Consider the following 20,205-nt stretch of genomic DNA (forward strand, 5'->3'; position numbering starts at 1 on the left):
GGGACGTGTTCGTCGACGTCAACGTCAACCGACAACACTGCAAGAATTGGCCGTGGCACTGCAAGAGAAGTGGTGGAGCAATTACTTATTATTAAGACAAAAATCAAAAATGTCCATTTTTACTTTTGACATGCGAATGAGATGGAGCCGTCAGATAAGCCGCCCATGTGAACTGTTTATGTTCATGTGTAGGCAATTGGCCTGTTATTAACATACACTGTTTACCTCTAATAAAAACAGCAGTGCATTTCCGTAGTTTTGTATTGTTTCTGAATATCCCCTACTTTTTTGAAGAGTATACATCATAGATAGATCTTAATGTTACAGTATTTATATAACGACAACAGCATTATCTAACAACTATTTATTATTTGGCACTATTTCAATCTATCTATTGCTATGTATTTTAACACCGCGATTGAACTATGCCAAGTCCTGACGCGACCTTCCACTACAACCGGGCAGATCTTCATGTAGTAGTGGCCATAGAAAGTATATAAAAAAAAACCGAAACGAAATATAGATCTGTATTTTAATTAGACTGACCCCGAAACCGACCTTGTCAATGAATATTTTATACACGTGAATATACAGGGTAATTAGATACCGTGTGACTATTTTGAATGACTGTCAATTGTACATGCACCAGTGACTCGACTAAAATCTGACAGGGAACCCTAAGTGGCCTACATTTACGATATTTACACAAAATCCTTATTATGCGTGCAGCCAACTGGGTTAATATGAAAACCCATGGTGTTTTCGGACATGAAACAAACTATTTGTTTTTTTTATTTATATATTTATTTATTCAAAGCTTATCGTCAGACGTTACGGTTCATTGAAAGTTTGGTATGTTAATGCACATAACACGCGGAGAGTTAGTACAGATTTAAGTTTATATAACACGTGCATGGTAACTTTTACATAACACGTGCAGGGTGGATACAGATTTAATTTTCGATAACACGTACAGGGTGAATACAGATTTAATTTTACATAACACATGCTGCATGGTAAATACGGTGACAGGAGGCCAGGTATTCATGCCTCCGGTCCCATATCCCCCTAAAAATTTAAAGTGGACATGGACATTGCTAAATACACAAGATAAATGGCTAAGTTTCCCGTTTATATTTTGTTATAGTTATTAACATGTTAGCGAGAGTGTAATTTACCTTGGTTAATTAATAAGTTTGGACAGAAACCTGCAGATTTTGATTGTACTTTTTTTCCTTGAAGCATCGTTGGTTCATACATGTATACATCATTTAGTCATATGGCATATCGTGGTGTTCCAAGTTATGATTTCAGCTTTCATGTTTTTAAATGAAATTGAAAACGGTTTTTTATTACCCCTTCACATGTAAATAAATTATTTAAATCAACCTGCCCCCAATTTATTATATTGTAATGTATTGGACGTTACATTTGGAACAAACACCAACACCATCACTCTATTACAACCACGCGACTTGAATCAATGACAGACATGATCTAACGCGTGGGTTTTCTCCAGGTCCTCCGGTTTCGTCCCACTGCTAAAAGACACTAACCATATGTTAGTCCCGAAATAGCTTAGTTTGTGTCGAGTGGACGTTAAACCCTATTTCTCCTCCTCGCCCCCCCCCCCCTCCGCCCCCTCGCGAATTAAACTAGTTTGTGTGGAGTGGACGTTAAACCACATTTCTCCTTCTATTTAAATCATTCGCACCTTCTCCCCCTCGAGAATTACAGGTCAATGTTTTATTAGAAAGAAAAGGTAAGCTACCTGTAAACTGTAACGATGTGTAAAAGTGTGACGGGTAAACGTCCTATACATCATGGGTCGTCGCGTTCCAACAAGTAGGGTATTAAAAATCGTGTTTGTCCCATTCCACATGACCTTAATAGAACGGTATATACATTTATAAGTAAACATGGTCAATGCGAGTTATTATATGGCTGAATAATAACTCGGCACAGAATTATAAGGCTGTTTTATAACTGGTACAAAGTGGGGTTTTTTTTATTATGCTTACGTACAATGCAGGCTTATTTATCGGTTAAGTATCATTATATCGCACGGTTTACGTAAATCTGTGAAAGCGTGCATCAAAATCGACCCAGGTGTGACAGGTACCACGATTCAATGATGTATTTTTATGTTGTGTTTTTTTATTTCATAAAACCTTGTGATGCGCAAAATGTGAACTTGATATATGTGGGTATTAAGTATAAAGCGAAATAAACCGATATCAAACATAAAGATCTATCTATCTATCTAATAGTTAGAAATAAGAAGTGGAAGACGACAACAAGTAGGTCTAAGGTAGCTGGAGACCAGTGGTAGGAGGACATCTAAACTGGGATCTCAGCGATACATAAGGAGTTCAAGAAGAGAAAGAGAGAAATGGGGTTTAACGTCCACTTGACATAAACTAGGTCATTTCGGGACTAACATATGGTTCAATTTTATTTCAATAATTCGCTTGCGCGTAGGGGTCTTTAGCAGTGGGAGGAAACCGGAGGACCCGGAGAAAACCCACGAGGTTGGACAGGCGACCCTACTCCTTGTCACGTGTTTCAGGAAGAAGATGAAATATGTAGAGAAGCAATCCCTATAACCAGTGAAGATAGACGAACTCCCAGGTAGTAATCATAATCAACAAATTTATTCGTGTACTAAAGAAGGACACCTATAGTCCGAAACGTCTACACGAATAAAATTGTTGATTACCACCAAGGTCGATCTTCGCAGGTTCTCTACATAATAGTTAGAAAGGTGCAAATAAATAAAAAAAAGAAAATCTATTAGATCCATCACTTCAGGGACATTAAAATGGTCTACGTATCGTCCATTACTCTGGTTCAGTCATCCTGGGACCAATCATTGTTAGTGCTAAATGATAAGGCCGGCTCAACTTTTCGTCATAGGAAACGAGATGTAAACAGGGCTAGCCTTAATCCTAACCCAAACCCTAGACCTAGTCCCAATGCTTATCCCAACCCTAATCTACAATCTCACCAACAATCACGTCCCCTAACCTTATTTACATCTCAACGACATTGACAAAAATTGAGCTGGCCTTAACAAATAGCTTTAGCCGACTGATCCTGATAAGGAGAGAGTCATGGTGGCTTAGTAAACTAGAGGTTCCGTGTTCGATCACGATGTTGGCCAAGAAAATTCATCTTGGATTTTCCGTCGTGGACTAATTATAGTAAGGTATGGGTCTACATGGTTCACATGAACTGTCAATATGTGCACGAGGCGGATGTATGTTTGAGACCTCGATTAAGCGTAATTGTGCCTGATGACTAGGCATGTTTTTCTTGCTATATCCAAGGCCGTTACCCTTAAAGGAGCTAAATCGCTAACATTTGGGACCTAGAAATTGACACAAGTGGGTCGCAACTCATATAATACTGTAATGTGAATGTATATAAACTGATATACATTCAATGGTTTCCGTTTTTACTCTAATTTCAAATAAGTTATGTTCCGCGAAATAAGCCAGCAGTCTCAATCGAATGCAAATTTCTAGCGCCTGGTTATTCCAGTTTACATACGCCGTTTGGTTTGGTGCAATATGTCCGTCCTACATTTCACCAACTTGTTTACTCTGTTATCGCCCGTCTCAAAATCATAAAAAATCACTAAAACCAGGCAAAAAATGTCCATTCGAACCTTTTCCCACCCCACATACATCAACAAAATTCGCCATTCAGAAGGGAGAGGGGGAGATGGCACTACATTCGTGGCTAACATGTAAGCTGCATTAATGCTGGTCTGACTCCAAGCACTATACATGCTATTGATGCGACTCCCTTTACTGACAGAACGAAACATTAGCATTGAAGCCCAAAATTACCAGAGTGGACATAGGTTATAACTTTACATGTAATTAGAACTAACATCGCACGGAAGGGCGTTTCGGCGAGTATAGCGCTGGCTCGCTAAAACGGGGCGCTCGGGTTCACTTCTGATGTTAGCCGAGAAAGTTTAAGGGGAATTTTCGGCGTGGTTTCTCCCTGTCAGTGATGCAGGAAGGAAGGTCGGGCACGTAAACAGCGTCTAGTAGTTCCGCTGGGTCGAAAAACTTGAAGCCCCGTGTACAAGATGGCGTACATGTAAACGAACCCTTAATATACTATTCAAAAAAAGTAGGGGATATTTGATTTTGGGGGCATAATACTAAAATATGCAAATGACTACGAAAAAAGTCACTATAGAGCCTAACAGAAGAAACATTTCCAGTTACATGTGACGCCCAAACGCACCAATAGCTACCGCATGGAATGCAGGTGATGCTTGGGATCATCATGGGGGTCCAACCCAAGATTTGCACGACTCTGACTTTGAATGTTACAGTCATTGTGGCATTGAATTCCAGGGTGGAAACATCAGTTTAATTGTTTTAGTGACCAGAAAACAAATTTTGATATGCGTCACAGGGCCAGGATCGTTACAGGTTACCTCCAACAACAGAACAACCACATTACCTTGGCCAGCACTGAGTCCCGACCTCTCCCCCATCGAGCATGTCTGGGACATGCTTGGACAGAGGTTACGTCAACGTCAACAACGTCCTGCCAATGTCCAAGAACTTGCTGCTGCGTTGCAACAGGAATGGGACAATCTGGACCAAAATGACCTTAGACGTCTCATTAGGAGTATGCCACGTCGGATCAATGCTTGTTTGACAAACAGAGGAGGATTTACCCGTTACTGACTTGGTTGTGATGCTGTGGTAACTTTGCTGTTTGACCCCGGGTATCATTTTAGCCTTATAATGGTCAGTCTGTGCCTTACTTAGTCTAACGATCATTTGGAATAAATCGATGAATGTGAACTTCATTTCATTTTGTCATTTGTTTCTTCGTCAGTTTCATTGGGTGACTTTAATAACACTTAAAAATCAAATATCCCCTACTTTTTTTGAATAGTATAGTTGGAAGTTCGAAATATTCCATCAGTACCCCGCATGGCGTGCGCTTGTCTTCATAGCCCCGTTGCTGCAGAAACGCATATTTCATTACATTTAATTTTTGGTTTACGTTTTTTTATTTGTCATTTAATGATGAGGAGTCCATGAACTTAAATGTTAATTCAAACCCCTTTCTACTCCAATATGTCAACAAAAATCGCCATTCAAAAGGGAGAGGGGCCGAGGAACTTAAAGTGCCCCGGCTGCCGTTCTTCCCCTTGTGAGGTGATCATAACTCTTCGTTGACCAATCCATACAGTTGTTGTAATGGAGTAACATACGCAATACGACTGGTTTATTGTTTTTTCATAAATGCCTCGTTTGTAGTTTAAAATCCCTTTAAAACATAAGTCAACAGTAATGAGCGTTAGATATGAGTCGGTGATTGTATTGTTGTCTAAGACAACGTGGTCTCATTCCACGCGTGCAGCCATTCTATTGTTAACGCTCATCTATCGCCATGTAAACACAGAACGTCACGCACCGTCACATCTTCTATTTTCAGTCATCCCATATAACTGGACGGGAAGGACACAGCCTCTACGCTCAGGTCAAAGGTTACACAGAGAAATGAGAGAAATTCCAAAAACGAAGATTTGACAATCAACTGGTGAAAAAGGTAAAGAAAATAAATAAATAAACTTACATCAAACAGCCATATTTTGAAATAATAAAAATGGGGCATGATGTCCTACTTTTTGGGGCACTACCGGGATAATGTCACACAGTGTGCCATGAGAGAAATGTTGCCCCCCGGACGGCGGCTCCGCGGGCTACTCTTATTTCGAATTACTTACTGTCAATAGTCCTCGGATGGGGTTGGATGGCCGAATGGTTAGCACGCACGTGCGCGCTGTATCATAAGGTCTGTTACTGAGTCAACATTGAGTTAACCGGCGTGGTTTCGATTCCCCGGTTGCACGTGACAAGGAGTAGGGTCGCCTGCCCAACCTCGGGGGTTTTCTCCGGGTCCTCCGGTTTCCTCCCACTACTAAAGACCCCTACGCGCAAGTGAATTGTTGAAATAAAATTGAACCATGTGTTAGTCACGAAATGACCTAGCTCTCGACGTCCCGTGTACACATTGGCGTGCACGTAAAAGATCCCTTGGTAGTTGTAATTCGATATAAGAGTAGGCCGTAGCGCCGCTGCCCGGGCAAAATTTCCCTCATAGCACACTGTATGGCCTATGCCCGTCTTCATTAGCCCAGGTTAGGAGCAGAACAGTAGGACGTAAAACCCCATTTCATTTCATTTCATCTCTCTCTCTCTCTCTCTCTCTCTCTCTCAAACACATCTAAGCACAATGGTAAATCCGGCACTGTGTTTATGAGATATACTATGACGTATCTAAGATAGTAGTGTTATATTATTGTAAATACCAGTAGCGGTTAGTGCCCTACTCAGTTGAACAAGTAATCTATATTATGAATCAGTATCGATTATAATCTATATTGATGTAGTAATCATCTGTATCAGTAGCATTACACATTCCGGCCCTTGTCGTAAGAGGGAAGTGTCCCAACTGTTACATTGTCTGAAACACTTGTGGGGGTGGGGGGCGGTAGCCGAATGGTTAGCGCGTGCACGTTGCATCATAAGATCTGCCATTGAGTCAACTGTGTCGTTTAGATTCCACGGTTGTACAGTGACAAGGAGTACCGTCGCCTGTCAAACCTCGTGGGTTTTCTCCGGGTCCTCCATTTTCCTCCCACTTCCAAAGACCCTTAGGCACAAGCCAATTATTGAAACAAATTGAACCATGTTAGTCCAGAAATGACCTGGTTTGTGTCGAGTGGACGTTAAACCCCATTTCACTCTCTCTCTCTCCCTAGCAGACATTCTTGTCGTGAAGGATAGACCACATTCTCCATAAAGATCTGTACACACTGCCAACATTTTTGGTAACATTGTCGGAAACATCTCGGCAACACACATTCTCAAGTATACAGAAACGTATGTGGCATTACACTGCTATTGTCTTTAAAGGTACACTTCGTGGCACTGGTGTTAGGGTTGGAATCTTGGCTCTTGATTTTTAAGGCCCACACTTCGTGGCCCAGGTGTCTTGTCTTTAAAGGCACACTGTGTGATACAGGTGTTTGGGTAGGAATCTTGGCTCTTGTATTTAAAGGCACACTCCGAGACACTCGGAATTACACGACTAGAGTGTCTTGGGTTCGAATCCAGGGTTTAAAATGACAGATATCTAACGAATCTGTGATGTAGAGTTGTATTGGAATCAGCCTGTGCTGTGATTAGAGTCAAGTCGAGTTAGAATTTCGTGTGAGGGCGAGACAAACTTCCGCAGTTCTTCCGTACTCGGTGCAGGATAGTTACAAGGATGTAATTATAGAGTTAGTGCAACAAATAGGCTCGTCATCTAAATAAACACAGCCATCTCAATATAGACCATTGTAAAATCGTCTCTCTAGGATGTGGTGCAGGACAAGGACAGCTGTCTAGTCGTTCGGATGGTACGAAAAACCGAGGTCCCGTGTATACATTGTATGCATGTAAAAGATCCCTTGGCCGTTGCAATTCGATGATTTGCCCGAAACAAATTTCCTTCATAGCACACTGTATGGCGTATGCCCGTCTTCATTAGCCCAGTCCGAACAGAAAAGTAGGACGTTAAACCCAATTTCATTTCATTTTGTTTAGAGTTTAGGGTGACAGCCCCAGATGTTTAACTCAAGTTTATCCAGTCAGAAGTTTAAAAATTCAACTAATATCTGGAGTATTGTTTAATTTTAACTATTTTCAAATTTGAGGAACTAATACAACAACGAAACAAAGAAAAAGGAAAATCACAAAAAAATCCCAATAATCGAACAAATAATACTAAAAAAATAACGACATAAAAATGTTCAATTTCAAAGAGATATAACAAGTACATATTAATTAAGTGAAAGATAATAAATTTATCATTTCCTTGCTTAAAAAAATATTATTTATTTATTTATATTTTTTATTGTTGAAAATAATGGCTGTGCATTTGAATTCTTATCTGTACTCCATGTGATACATTAACAATGCTACACCCAACAGAGGCAACCCTTTCATGTATTGAAAAAAAAGCAAAGAGATTTTTAGATTATTATTCCCAATTTCCTTATTTCGTATATACTTGAAAGACAATATAATTAAATTATTTAATTACAATATGTTTAAAACATATATTATATATCTTTTTATATGGATTATCTGTTGGAATATGAACGTACGCTGTGTTCTTTAATAGCTTTTTAAAAAATATATAGTTTTTGTTGCTCAGTCGGTGTGTATTTCCTATTGTTGCACAATTCGATACGAAATAAAATGAAATGGGGTTTAACTTACGTGTCTGAATCGACGTCGCTAATGAAGACGGGCATACGTGTTATATGAGGAAAATATTGTACGAACAGCGGCGCTACACGGCCTACTATTATATAGAATTCCAACTGCCAAGAGTTCTTTTCCGTGCAGACAATTGTACATATTAAAATAGTTACAACCTACAAACAATTGTATTTCAAAGAGAGGGGGGCCACAGTGGCTAAGTGGGTAAGACGCTGGCTCGCTAGGCAGGAGGTCAGGTGTTCGATCCCTGCAGTGGCCGAGATTTTCCGACACATTCCCCCTTGTCAGTGATGCAAGACGGAGGGCCTGACAAGGACAGCTGTCTAGTGGTTCCGATGTGACGAAAAACCGAGGTCCCGTGTACACATTGGTGTGCACGTAAAAGATCCCTTGGCAGTTGAAATTCGATATAAGAGTAGGCCGTAGTGCAGCTGTCCGTGCACGATTACCCTCATAGCACACTGTATGACGTATGCCCGTCTTCATTAACCCAGTTCGGAGCAGAACAGTAGGACGTTAAACCCCATTTCATTTCAAAGAGAGAGGGTTTAACGTCCACTCGACACAAACTAGGTCATTTCGGGACAACATATAGTTCAATTTCATTTCAATAATTCGCTTGCGCATTAAGTCTTCGCAGAAATTATGTTCAATATATACGTGGAAATAACAGTGACATTACATACAACCATAGACCATAATATTGCACATTTCACACAAGACTAACATGTTTATTACATAGTTCTTGACATTAATTTATAAACACTGCATCCCTGATGACAGGTATATTTATTGTATATCCTGTTCAAATTCTTTTTACCTGAATCAACCTTTACATACACATACCACAGAGAGAGAGAGAGAGAGAGAGAGGGGGGGGGGGGGGCTTAAATTATATTTCTTTATGGTATCCGGTGAAATATTGGTAAAGTGAAATTATATGGGGTTTGACGTCCAAATGTTCTGCTCCGACTGGGCTAATGAAGACGGGCATACGCCATAAAGTGTGTTAGGGGAGAAATTCCAACTGCCAATGTGCTAGGAGAGAGATGGGGTTTAACGTCCACTCGACACAGACTAGGTCATTTCGGGTCTAACATATGGTTTAATTTTATTTCAATAATTCGCTTGCGCGTAGGGGTCTTTAGCAGTGGGAGGAAACCGGAGGACCCAGAGAAAACCCACGAGGTTGGACAAGCGACCCTATTCCTTGTCACGTATTTATTTACGGTGTTCTGTAAATCTTGACGTGGGTTTTTGTCCGGGTCCCGAAACGACCCAGTTTGTGTCGAGTGGGCGTTAATCACTCTCTCGCGTGGTTTTATTAATGTGATTATAATATGATCTGGACTAATAAAATCCTTGACCCTGGTCTTGTCTACTTGTCAACTTGTCAACCACGTGCCGGATTACTTTCTGTCTCATTTCTATCTCATTTGACTGGTGACCTGAGGGTCGATTAAATGTACATTGCATATGGCGTCTTGCTTTGTGCTGTAAAATTTGGGATTGCAGAATTATGATGAGACGCATAAATATGAAAGTAAAATAAATATTAGTTTTCAAATTAGATGTGACATCAAATGTTCTAGAAATCGAGGTCCATCTGTGCACACGCAACCTTAACCTTGACAGTCGTAAATCGACGTAACGGCGCTGTCCGGTCAAATTCTCCGAATTCCTATAATGAAATGAAATGGGGTTTAACGTCCTACTGTTCTCCTCCTATACTGGGCTAAAGAAGACGGACATACGCCATACAGTGTGCTATGCTGGTAGTTTTGCCAGGGCAGCGGCACTATGGCCTACTCTTATACCGAATTCCAAGGGATCTTTGCATGCACGCCAATGTATACACGGGACCTCGGTTGTCCGTCATATCCGAACGACTGCACCACTGACAATGGGAATCCACGTCTGAAAACCCGATGAACTTTTTCGGCAAATGCAGGGATCTTCCTATAATTGATATAGAGTTTAACAACTCCAGTAAGCCACGAGGAAGGTCTTATAACACATACAGAGTTCCATAACTTCATCATCAGCTTGATAGTCGACGACACGGCGCTGCCCGGCCCAAATTTTCTCCTACTTTCTAAGCATATAAATTTATTATGCATACTATTATGGACATAGAGTGTCACGTCTACAACAACGCCATGAGGTAGTTCAGAACTCATGCATCATCTTGAGTAGTTCATGTAATACATACAGAGTTCCAGAAGTCATGCATCATTTTGAAGTAGTTCGTGTAATATATACAGAGTTCCAGAACTCATGCATCATCTTGATGTAAAACATGTAATACATACAGGGTTCCAGGAGTCATGCATCATTTTGAAGTAGTTCATGTAATATTATACAGACTTCCAGAACTCATGCATCATCTTGATGTAGAACAGTTCATATATAGACTTCCAGAATCCATGTATCATCTTGGGGTAGTCAGCAACATCTTGTAGTTCATCAAAATAGTTTTATACAAATACTATACTCGAGAAACAAATTACATACCCGCGACCTGACTACTTACAATAGTACATTTACATATGTATACACGACCTTTGTATTTTGATAGTTGAATGGTTATAGGGAGTGTGAACCACACGACTGACCATTCAATGGTCACAAAATACCAACTCTGACCGGTCACGGGCCGTACGTTCGCCTTGCACTGGTTAACGCCTGAGTACAAACTTATTTATTATAGTAAGTAGGTTACACGAGGAACACACGACACACAATTAATTAGAAACTCAGAAAGCAAACACGCGGACACCTTCAACTAGTGGTTCCCAACCTTTTTGTGATAGAGTACCACTTGGAGGTCCCGTACAGTCGCCGCGTACCACCTGGTTCCAGAGAAACTCAATTCCATCAAATATCACTTTATTTGCATAATTGATTCAACCAATCAAGAAATAAATAAAGAAATATAGAAATAAAATATCAATAAGTATACAAAATAATAATAAGAATAGTAACATACACACTGAGAAAATAATGGATATTATCTTGTGTTAGGCAGTAAAAAATAACTAAAAATCGGTCATGCCCCCAAAAGTGCTCGCGTACAACCTGGAAGGCCTACGCGTACCACAAGTTGGGAACCACTGCCTTAAACCATAAAATAAACCATATTTAAATCACAGTGTTTAACGTGTGGATATTTATTTTTACGTGTAAGCTGAACGGTTTGATATATGTAATTGAGAATGTCATCAGATAAAAATATCATAACGCATTATTATTATATCCAATTGCAATATTTTATATTGGAGACCATATTGTCTTGTTTGTGACATGTTATTCTTATTATATCCAATTGCAATATTTTATGTAAATTCTGTATGATAATTACTTATTGTAGACCATTTTGTTTTGTTTGTGACATGTTATTATTATTATACTGTCTAACTGTAAAGAAAACCTGGACACGTGATGTGATATCAGAGAGAGAGAGAGAGAGAGAGAGAGAGAGAGAGGGAGGGGGTTTAACGTCCACTCGACATAAACTAGGTCATTTCGAGACTAACACATGGTTCAATTTTATTTCAGTCATTCACTTGCGACAATGAAGGTGCTACCGTTTAAAAAAGGAAAATGATTTTAGAAAGCCTTCACTACAATCTGGTTAAAACACAGATCTTATTTCGTTTAGTTTTTATAGTCCAAAATTTCGTTTTACTTGTCTTTATTACACTAGAAACAGATGAATTGCACGTATTATACAGAAACCAACGCAAACTCAAAGGACAAGACACGGTGGCTCAGTGAGTAAGACGCTGCCCCGATAACCTTGGGTCCCGTGTTCGATCCCGGTGTTGGGCGAGAAAGGCATCTGGATTTTCAGTCTTCTCTCCCCTTGTCAGTGGTGCAGGACAGAGATCATGGCAAGGGACAACGTATAATCGTTCGAATGGGACGAAAATCCGATATCCCGTAAACACCTTGGTGTGCAAGTAAAAGATCCCTTGGCAGTTGGAATTCGATTTAAGAGTATGCCGTAGCGCCGCTGCCCGGGTACAATTTCCCTCATAGCACATTGCATGGCGTATACCCGTGTTCATTAGCCCAGTTCGGAGCAGAACAGTAGGACGTTACACCCCATTTTATTTCATTTGCAAGCGATAAACAACAGACGTAGTATCATGTGAGTGATGTTGGGGAGGTGTACGGTATGGAATTACATTCAGCAATTCCAACAGTCACCTTCCTAATTAGAATCGCCTGTCCAACCTCGTGGGTTTTCTCCGGGTCCTCCGTTTTCCTCCCACTGTTAAAGACCCCTACGCGCAAGCGAATTCTTGAAATAAAGTTAAACCATATGTTGGTCCCGGAGTGACCTAGTTTGTGTCGAGTGGATGTTAAACCCCATTTCTCTCTCTCTCGTAATTAGAAATTCCTTAGCATCTAATTTTATCAAGAGTTACTCAAAAACTGACGTAATGTTCCACCATCATGTGAACTCTGACCTATATGCCACAGTTCTCATCTGATAAAGATGGCGACTGGTTATTTAATGTTACCCTGGTAATCAGGGTACGAGTCCAACAGGCTTTATTTGATGTTACCCCAGTAATCAGAGTACGGGTCTAATGGGTCATATTTAACAACAGCAACGTAACTGAACGGCTACTTACATCACTGAGTAATCTTGGATGAAAGGAAATGAAATGGGGTTTAACGTCCTACGGTTAGTGCCATATGATAAGGCCAACTCAATTATTCGTCATAGGTCACGATCTGTAAACAGGGCTAGCGCTAATCCCAAGCCTAACCCTAACCTTGGACCTAGCCCCAATGCTTACCCTAACCTCGTGGGTCCCCCTCTCTCTCGTTACAAAAGGTGGGTAAAATAAGTTGATAATATGTTTCCAGGTTAACCCGAGATGATGTTCATACAGGTATACATATTAATAATATATAAATACAGGTGTACAGGTGAAAATAACTCCAGGCAAATAATTTATCAAGCCCGACATCTAAGGACATAATCTTGTAATTAAATACAATATATGTCGAGACGGGGTATTAACAGAGACAAAGTGGGGGTAAAACTGTTGGCTATAATATAGTGCACCATGATTTTACTTCATATATATATATATAGGGGGGTGGGGGGTGGATGGCCGACTGGTTAACACGTGTGCGCACCCTGTATCATACTGTGTCATTGAGTCAACTGGCGTAGTTTCGATTCACCGGTTGTACGTGACAAGGACTAGGGTCGCCTGTCCAACCTTGTGGGTTTTCTCCGGGTCCTCCGGTTTCATACCACTGCTCAAAGACCCCTACGCGCAAGCGAATTATTGAAATAAAATTAAACCATATGTTAGTCCCGAAATGACCTAGTTTGTGTCGAGTGGACGTTAAACCCCATTTCTCTCTCTCTCTCATATATATATATATAGAGAGATGGGTTTAACAAACTAGGTCATTTCGGGACTAACATATAGTTCAATTATTTTATTTCAATAAATTCGCTTGCGTGTAGGGGTCTTTAGCAGTGGGAGAAAACCGGAGGACCCGGAAACAACCCACGAGGTTGGACAGGCTTGTCACGTACTACCGGGGAATCGAAACCACGCCAGTTGACTCAATGACAGTGCGCTATGGCCTACTCTTATATCGAATTCCAACTGCCAAGGGTTTTCTTACGGGCACGACAATGTGTATACGGGACCTGTCTTTCTTCCCATGCGAAGGGCTGGACACTCTCCTTGTTAGATCCTCTGTCCTACAACACTGATAAGGGCAACCCACGATGGAAAACCCGATGAAATTTCTCGACCAACACGGTGGTCGAACTCGGCAGCTCTTGATAAACTTTACTCACTGAGCTATACTAATGTCCAAAAGAAAGTATACACTGTGCATTTTGTGCTGCATCAACCAAAGTCGTTTTTCCATGGTATACGGTATTTGGGTAGAATGTCAATTTGTTTCACATTTTTATTTTGCTTAGAAATGTTGAGTTTGGACGGAAGAGACAAACTCGGTAAAGCTTTATCAAATGTTTTTAATCTAATCAAAACTTGGTCATACTTTTAGTGTGTATACTTTCTTTTGGACATCAGTATAGATGAACTATATCAGTCCACAACATGATCGAACAGTAGACCTCCAGGTCACTGAGCCAACGTCTTACCCACTGAGCCAGCGCGGCTCCCTGTAGGTATATAAGACAATCTACCTGTATGTATATATATGCAGGTATGTTGATTTTAATGTGTCAAAGTAAACGCCAGGTTGAAGAGTGTCAACTTGTGGTTTTTGTGAGGGGACTCAGTACATACGAAGTACATTGCCACAAATTATTTTTTGGTTTTTGTGTTTTTATACAATTTGATGAAATAAACTTTACGTTAAGCGGTACAATAGGCTTGTATTTACCGGTACGTGTTTTTCCTTTATGGAAATGATATATTATATATATATATAAATATTGTTTACATAAAAGTTTAGACTAGTATAACCAGTCCATATTGTTCATACAAAGGTTAAGTCTAGTATAACCAGTCCCATAAAATGAAAACCATTGATTAAATGCACGTATCTAATTCTTTAATTTCCAAAAAGGTTCTTAAAATCTTACTCCATCTCTATACATATTTTCTGAATTAATGTTGGGTAACTTTATGTGTATAACGAGCAATGGCGGACCCACATTTTGGGTGAAGCTTGAACTGTTGTGGGGTCCATCACAACCAACAACAGATCTGGTAACGACATTTATTGTCTTTGATTGGCATTTAGTAATTGAACATATTAACACAAGGTGCAATTTTATGGATACACAATTTAATACTAAGAGTATCCTCGTCGAAACGTCGCTTAGTATTAAACTCAGTAATTGTGTATCCATAAAATTATACTTTGTGTTGACATTTATCGTGTTTCTGGGGTTCGTTCATGACAGAAGAATCCTCCCTCACCACCCCACCCCACCCCGTCACCCCCCTCCCCCCGCCCCCCGCCCCGAAATTAGCACTAGTTAAATTCAATAATTGTACTTGGGATAAGATTTTATTGTATTGTTGCATCATCCACCAAGGACAACAAACACGGCATTATTAACACTAAACTTACATATTTTATGTAATAAAGGTCTGGTCACTGCCCTAGACCCACAGTTAGCTATTTAATAAGGGTCTGGTCACTACAGTAGACCTACAATTCGCTATGGTCACTACCCTAGACCCACAATTAGCTATGTAATAAAGGTCCGGTCACTACAGTAGACCCACAATTCGCTATGTAATAAAGGTCTGGTCACTACAGCAGACCTACATGTACAATTAGCTATCTAATAAAGATCTGGTCACTATAGTAGACTTACCATTCGTTTAGATTGAAAACTGTGGATTAAAGCTCCCTTAGGGGCCCCCTCGGGGAGTTAGGGAATGTGGCCCTTACGTTTAGGCTTCAATGGGCTCATCTTTGATGACGAGTATCTGACATCACTTGGATGGAGTACGACGATGAATTTGATATTAATTCCGACTTCTTCTCTTAAAATACAGTATTAATATGGTCTCTAGTGAACATACATTATGTAAGCCCCATATCTGCCTATTGCAGGTTTTTTTTTTATTTTGGCTTCAAATGTTATATAAACTATTATTTAGACATTTATTCATATGAGAAGCCTATAATCATCTCTCTAGAACATCGGATGGCTGAGATTTAAATGGATTTGAACACCTACGAGATTTAAAAATTTGACGATAAATGGATAATCGGTTGTACAGTACCGTTCCTACGATCTACGCTATATCTTCAAACAGTCAAAACTTCGCCCAGAACAAAGTAAATCTTACATAATGTATCTTTAAAATACACTATATTGTTCTTAAAATGAAATAAAATGGGGTTTGACGTCCTACTGTTCTGCTCCGAATGGGCTAATGAAGACGCCATACAGTGTACTATGAGAGATATTTTGCCTAGGCAGCGGCACTATGGTCTACTCTTATATCGAATTCCAACTACAAAGGGATCTTTTACGTGCACCCCAATGTGTACACGGAACCTCCTTTTTTTCTTCCTATCCGAACGACTAGACAGCTGTCCTTGTTAGGTCCTCCGTCCTGCACCACTGACAAGGGAAAACCACGTCGGAAAAGTAGACTGTTTGATAGTATCCGATACATAACAAAGTGTAATATCATCCACAGAGAAAAAAGAAACGTCTTTCAAAAGGTGAAATAAAAACGCATACACCAATATATCTGGGAAACGTCATCTTTGACGGAACTATTGTTTAGGTTTTGACAGTTTGATATAATCTAGCCCGAGGGGAATTGTTGAACGATGCAGAACAAAAATAATAACAAAAAAAATAACAAGAAAAACCTAAAAATACTACAAATGAAATATGTTGGACATTTGTCATGTGTAACACAAAAAAACGTCACCTCTGTAAATCACAACTCATGGATAACAACCTTGACTTGGTCGATTAGATTTTATCAAATTGAAATCGATTTCAATAGAAATAGTTGCAGCCCACAAACGAAATATAGGTCTGTATTTTAAACTGCTGTAATAAATGTTTCAGAAAGAGAATGGTTGCAGTTCGCATTATGTCTGTTATGTCTTTTTTGTAATCCAGATTATTTTCAAATTTGAAACTGTACAGCGCAGTGGACGCTTACGGCTGACCCAGCTGATCCAATCACTTGATTTTCTGTCTTGTCCGCAGGTTTATCTTGTAGATTTTTGTTTTGGGGTGTAGTGCGGTCCTCCTGCACTTACTAGTAGAGTAAGCGTATTAGTCTATATAGATCGTGTAACGTCTGCTTCCACAGTACAGATATCGCAGACAAGATCTTATACAGCAGAAACTTGCTCCCGTATATTAGAATGATTTCGCAAATGTTTTTCCATTTACGGCCTGTGGCTATCTTACGTGGATTAAGGGGAAGTATTTTATGGTCACGAACCCCTGTGGCATCTATATACACCCGCTAAAATACCATTGAAATGTGAAAATGTTATTATTAATGTTATTGTTGTATTGTCTCCTTGACAAAACTTAACTTGATTAAAACAATGAAAGGATGACCCGAGGTTAAATCGCTACTTTCGATTTATCTTCCGCTTAAATCAATAATGAGCACTGATGGGGTCAGTATTACCGGGATGTTGTTGTTGTTGACATGAAACGATTTTGGCATCTATTTTGTTTCGACGATCAAGATAAAGCAAAACGAAGCCCCCCCCCCCCCCCCCCGCAAAAAGTTTCGCCCCCCCCCCCCCCGTGAAAAAATTTTCGACCATAAAAAAATAGATACACATTGGCAGTCAATATTACAGCACCCCCGAGAACATTTCCCGCCCCCTCGTTGCTCTGAGCTAGTTACGGCCCAGCTTATTTGGCTTAATGGTTAATTTAGAACTGAGAATAACACATGGCACAATTATATGGAATACAAGTTACTTGAAAAATTTATTTCTAGCGACGCTTCGACGACGGTCCTCTCGTCTTTATCAAGCAAATCATAGCTAATATTATATATATATCCAAATCATAGCTAATATTATATATATATCCAAAACATAGCTAATATTATATATATATCCAAAACATAGCTAATATTATATATATATATCCAAAACTTAGCTAATATTATATATATATCCAAATCATAGCTAATATTATATCTATCCAAAAATATTAGCACGGCAGTAAAGCTGAACTAGTTTGCTTCACGGTGTATGCCGACACAAACTGATTTCAACACTGGTTTAATAACATATTAAAGTACTTTTCGTCCGTCTTGGGACTATTCATAAATATATATAATATATCCCCTCCCCTACACACACGCGTTTATAAGATAGGTAATATTAGATATACATAAATATATATATCCCCCCACCCCAAACCACGTTTATAAGTTAGTTAATATTAGACTTGGTACTATATATAATATATCCCCTCCCCTACACACACGCGTTTATAAGATAGGTAATATTAGATATACATAAATATATATATCCCCCCACCCCAAACCACGTTTATAAGTTAGTTAATATTAGACTTGGTACTACACATAAATATATATATTAGACTTGGTACTATACATAAATATATATATCCCCCCCCCACCACGTTTATAAGATAGGTAATATTAGACTTACCTGTCTGGGCTGATGTGTATATAGTACAATATGTACATATTATATAGAATAAAACACAAAATACGTGTAGATCCATAATCACTGAGTTGTTATAGTAAATATATAGTTATTCCATTAGAAGTTAAAACACAGGTATTTCTCAACAATAACCTCTACGTCACAATACGTCTTTATATGGTCATTGTATACCTCACAAATTGTATAATTTACTTCATTTGGAATTTTGAATTAAACACTAAGTTTTCTAAAACAGGTAACTCACAGAATCGGTATATTATATATATCACTCCAAGTACCTGCTACCTGTTTGTCTTGTTACCTGTATGTGCGTTGTATATATATATATATATATACTATTCAACCAACCATAACAAAACATATATATAGGTATTATAATATCAACCAATTGTTACTGACTATATTTTCACGAATTATCTAGCTGCTCTCAATACTATTGTCCAGCTTTTCAATGGAGTCGACCAGAGACACCACTCTCGTCTGCTGTGCACAGGTAAAACTGAATGGAGTACACCGTGTATCACGTGACCGAGGGTTAACGAGTCAAGTGTTTTAGATGCAGCTAACGGTAGATTATAAATGTTTACTATTTAACTAAATCATTTAATGACATGTCTATAAATACTAGTTTATTTATTTATTTATTTATTTATTGATTTGCATGTATTCATTAACTTATTAGTCTCCCAAAATGTCAAAATAAAAATATCTTTTCTATTCAATCTTTCAATACTATCTCAATATCCTTCAAGGTGATCAATTATTTCTACTCATCAGAGGATGACAGTTAGACATCTTCACGGATGGATAGACACTATCAAACAGGCACATTAAACACTGCAATAACTGTATGTTAATCTTTCTGATGTTATCGTATAAACACATAAACCGTTTCTCAGAAATATAACTTGGCTATTATGGACAGTGTCAATGGGAGTATATATCAGAATTAAAATTTTCCAAACATATTTAAGTTTCTTTTCCAATGAACACAACAGCTAGGTCGGTGATTTATCGAGTAGAAGTCATCTGAACCAATCATACAACACCAGGCTAGAAATAAGGGACTGTTTTGTTGACACGTGACGAGATCAAGTTTAAGCCAGTATGTGAACCGTAACGTTTCGTAATAAATTTATCTATTGGACGACAGCCGTTCGCTTCCACATACGGTGATATCGCCGATAAAAAACAATGGATTATCAATCAGCCGTATTGTTTTATATCCACAAGAACTAACTGTAGCTAGTGGCATCGAATAATCATTATTCTTTAACTATTAACAGAGAGGGAAGACCTGGTATCACTTCTAATGTATTGGACAATTCATATAGCTGACGATTTGTGTCGTACGTGTGTATCAATTACCGTAAAGCACACAAAAACACAATCAAATGAATAGAATATTTCCGGGTTTTTATTTTACGTCGTATGAGCACCTTATACCACTTCTCGTGTGTTTGAACAGTTCACATGTTTCTCATAGATAACACTTGCTGTTGTACCACTTGTTGTTTCTCATAAGATAACACTTGTTGTTGTACGTTTAAACAGTTCTCATAGATAACACTTGATGGTGTACGTTTTAAACAGTTCTCATAGATAACACTTGCTGTTGTACGTTTTAAACAGTTCTCATAGATAACACTTGCTGTTGTACGTTTTAAACAGTTCTCATAGATAACACTTGCTGTTGTACGTTTTAAACAGTTCTCATAGATAA

General features: G+C 39.0%; 1 protein-coding gene across 1 annotated transcript in view; it reads right to left on the reverse strand.

Moving 5' to 3' along the window:
- Positions 1–19,019, reverse strand: part of LOC126817079 (deleted in malignant brain tumors 1 protein) — a 78,226-nt gene extending 59,207 nt beyond the window's left edge. The window contains exon 1 of the mRNA XM_050543866.2: positions 18,465–19,019. Coding sequence (XP_050399823.1) covers positions 18,465–18,540 — 76 coding nt within the window. The 5' untranslated portion in view covers positions 18,541–19,019. The remainder of the gene's footprint in view (positions 1–18,464) is intronic.
- Between the last annotated feature and the right edge of the window lie 1,186 nt (positions 19,020–20,205).

This window comes from Patella vulgata, chromosome 4 (assembly GCF_932274485.2).
Source record: "Patella vulgata chromosome 4, xgPatVulg1.2, whole genome shotgun sequence".
Taxonomy (NCBI): domain Eukaryota; kingdom Metazoa; phylum Mollusca; class Gastropoda; family Patellidae; genus Patella; species Patella vulgata.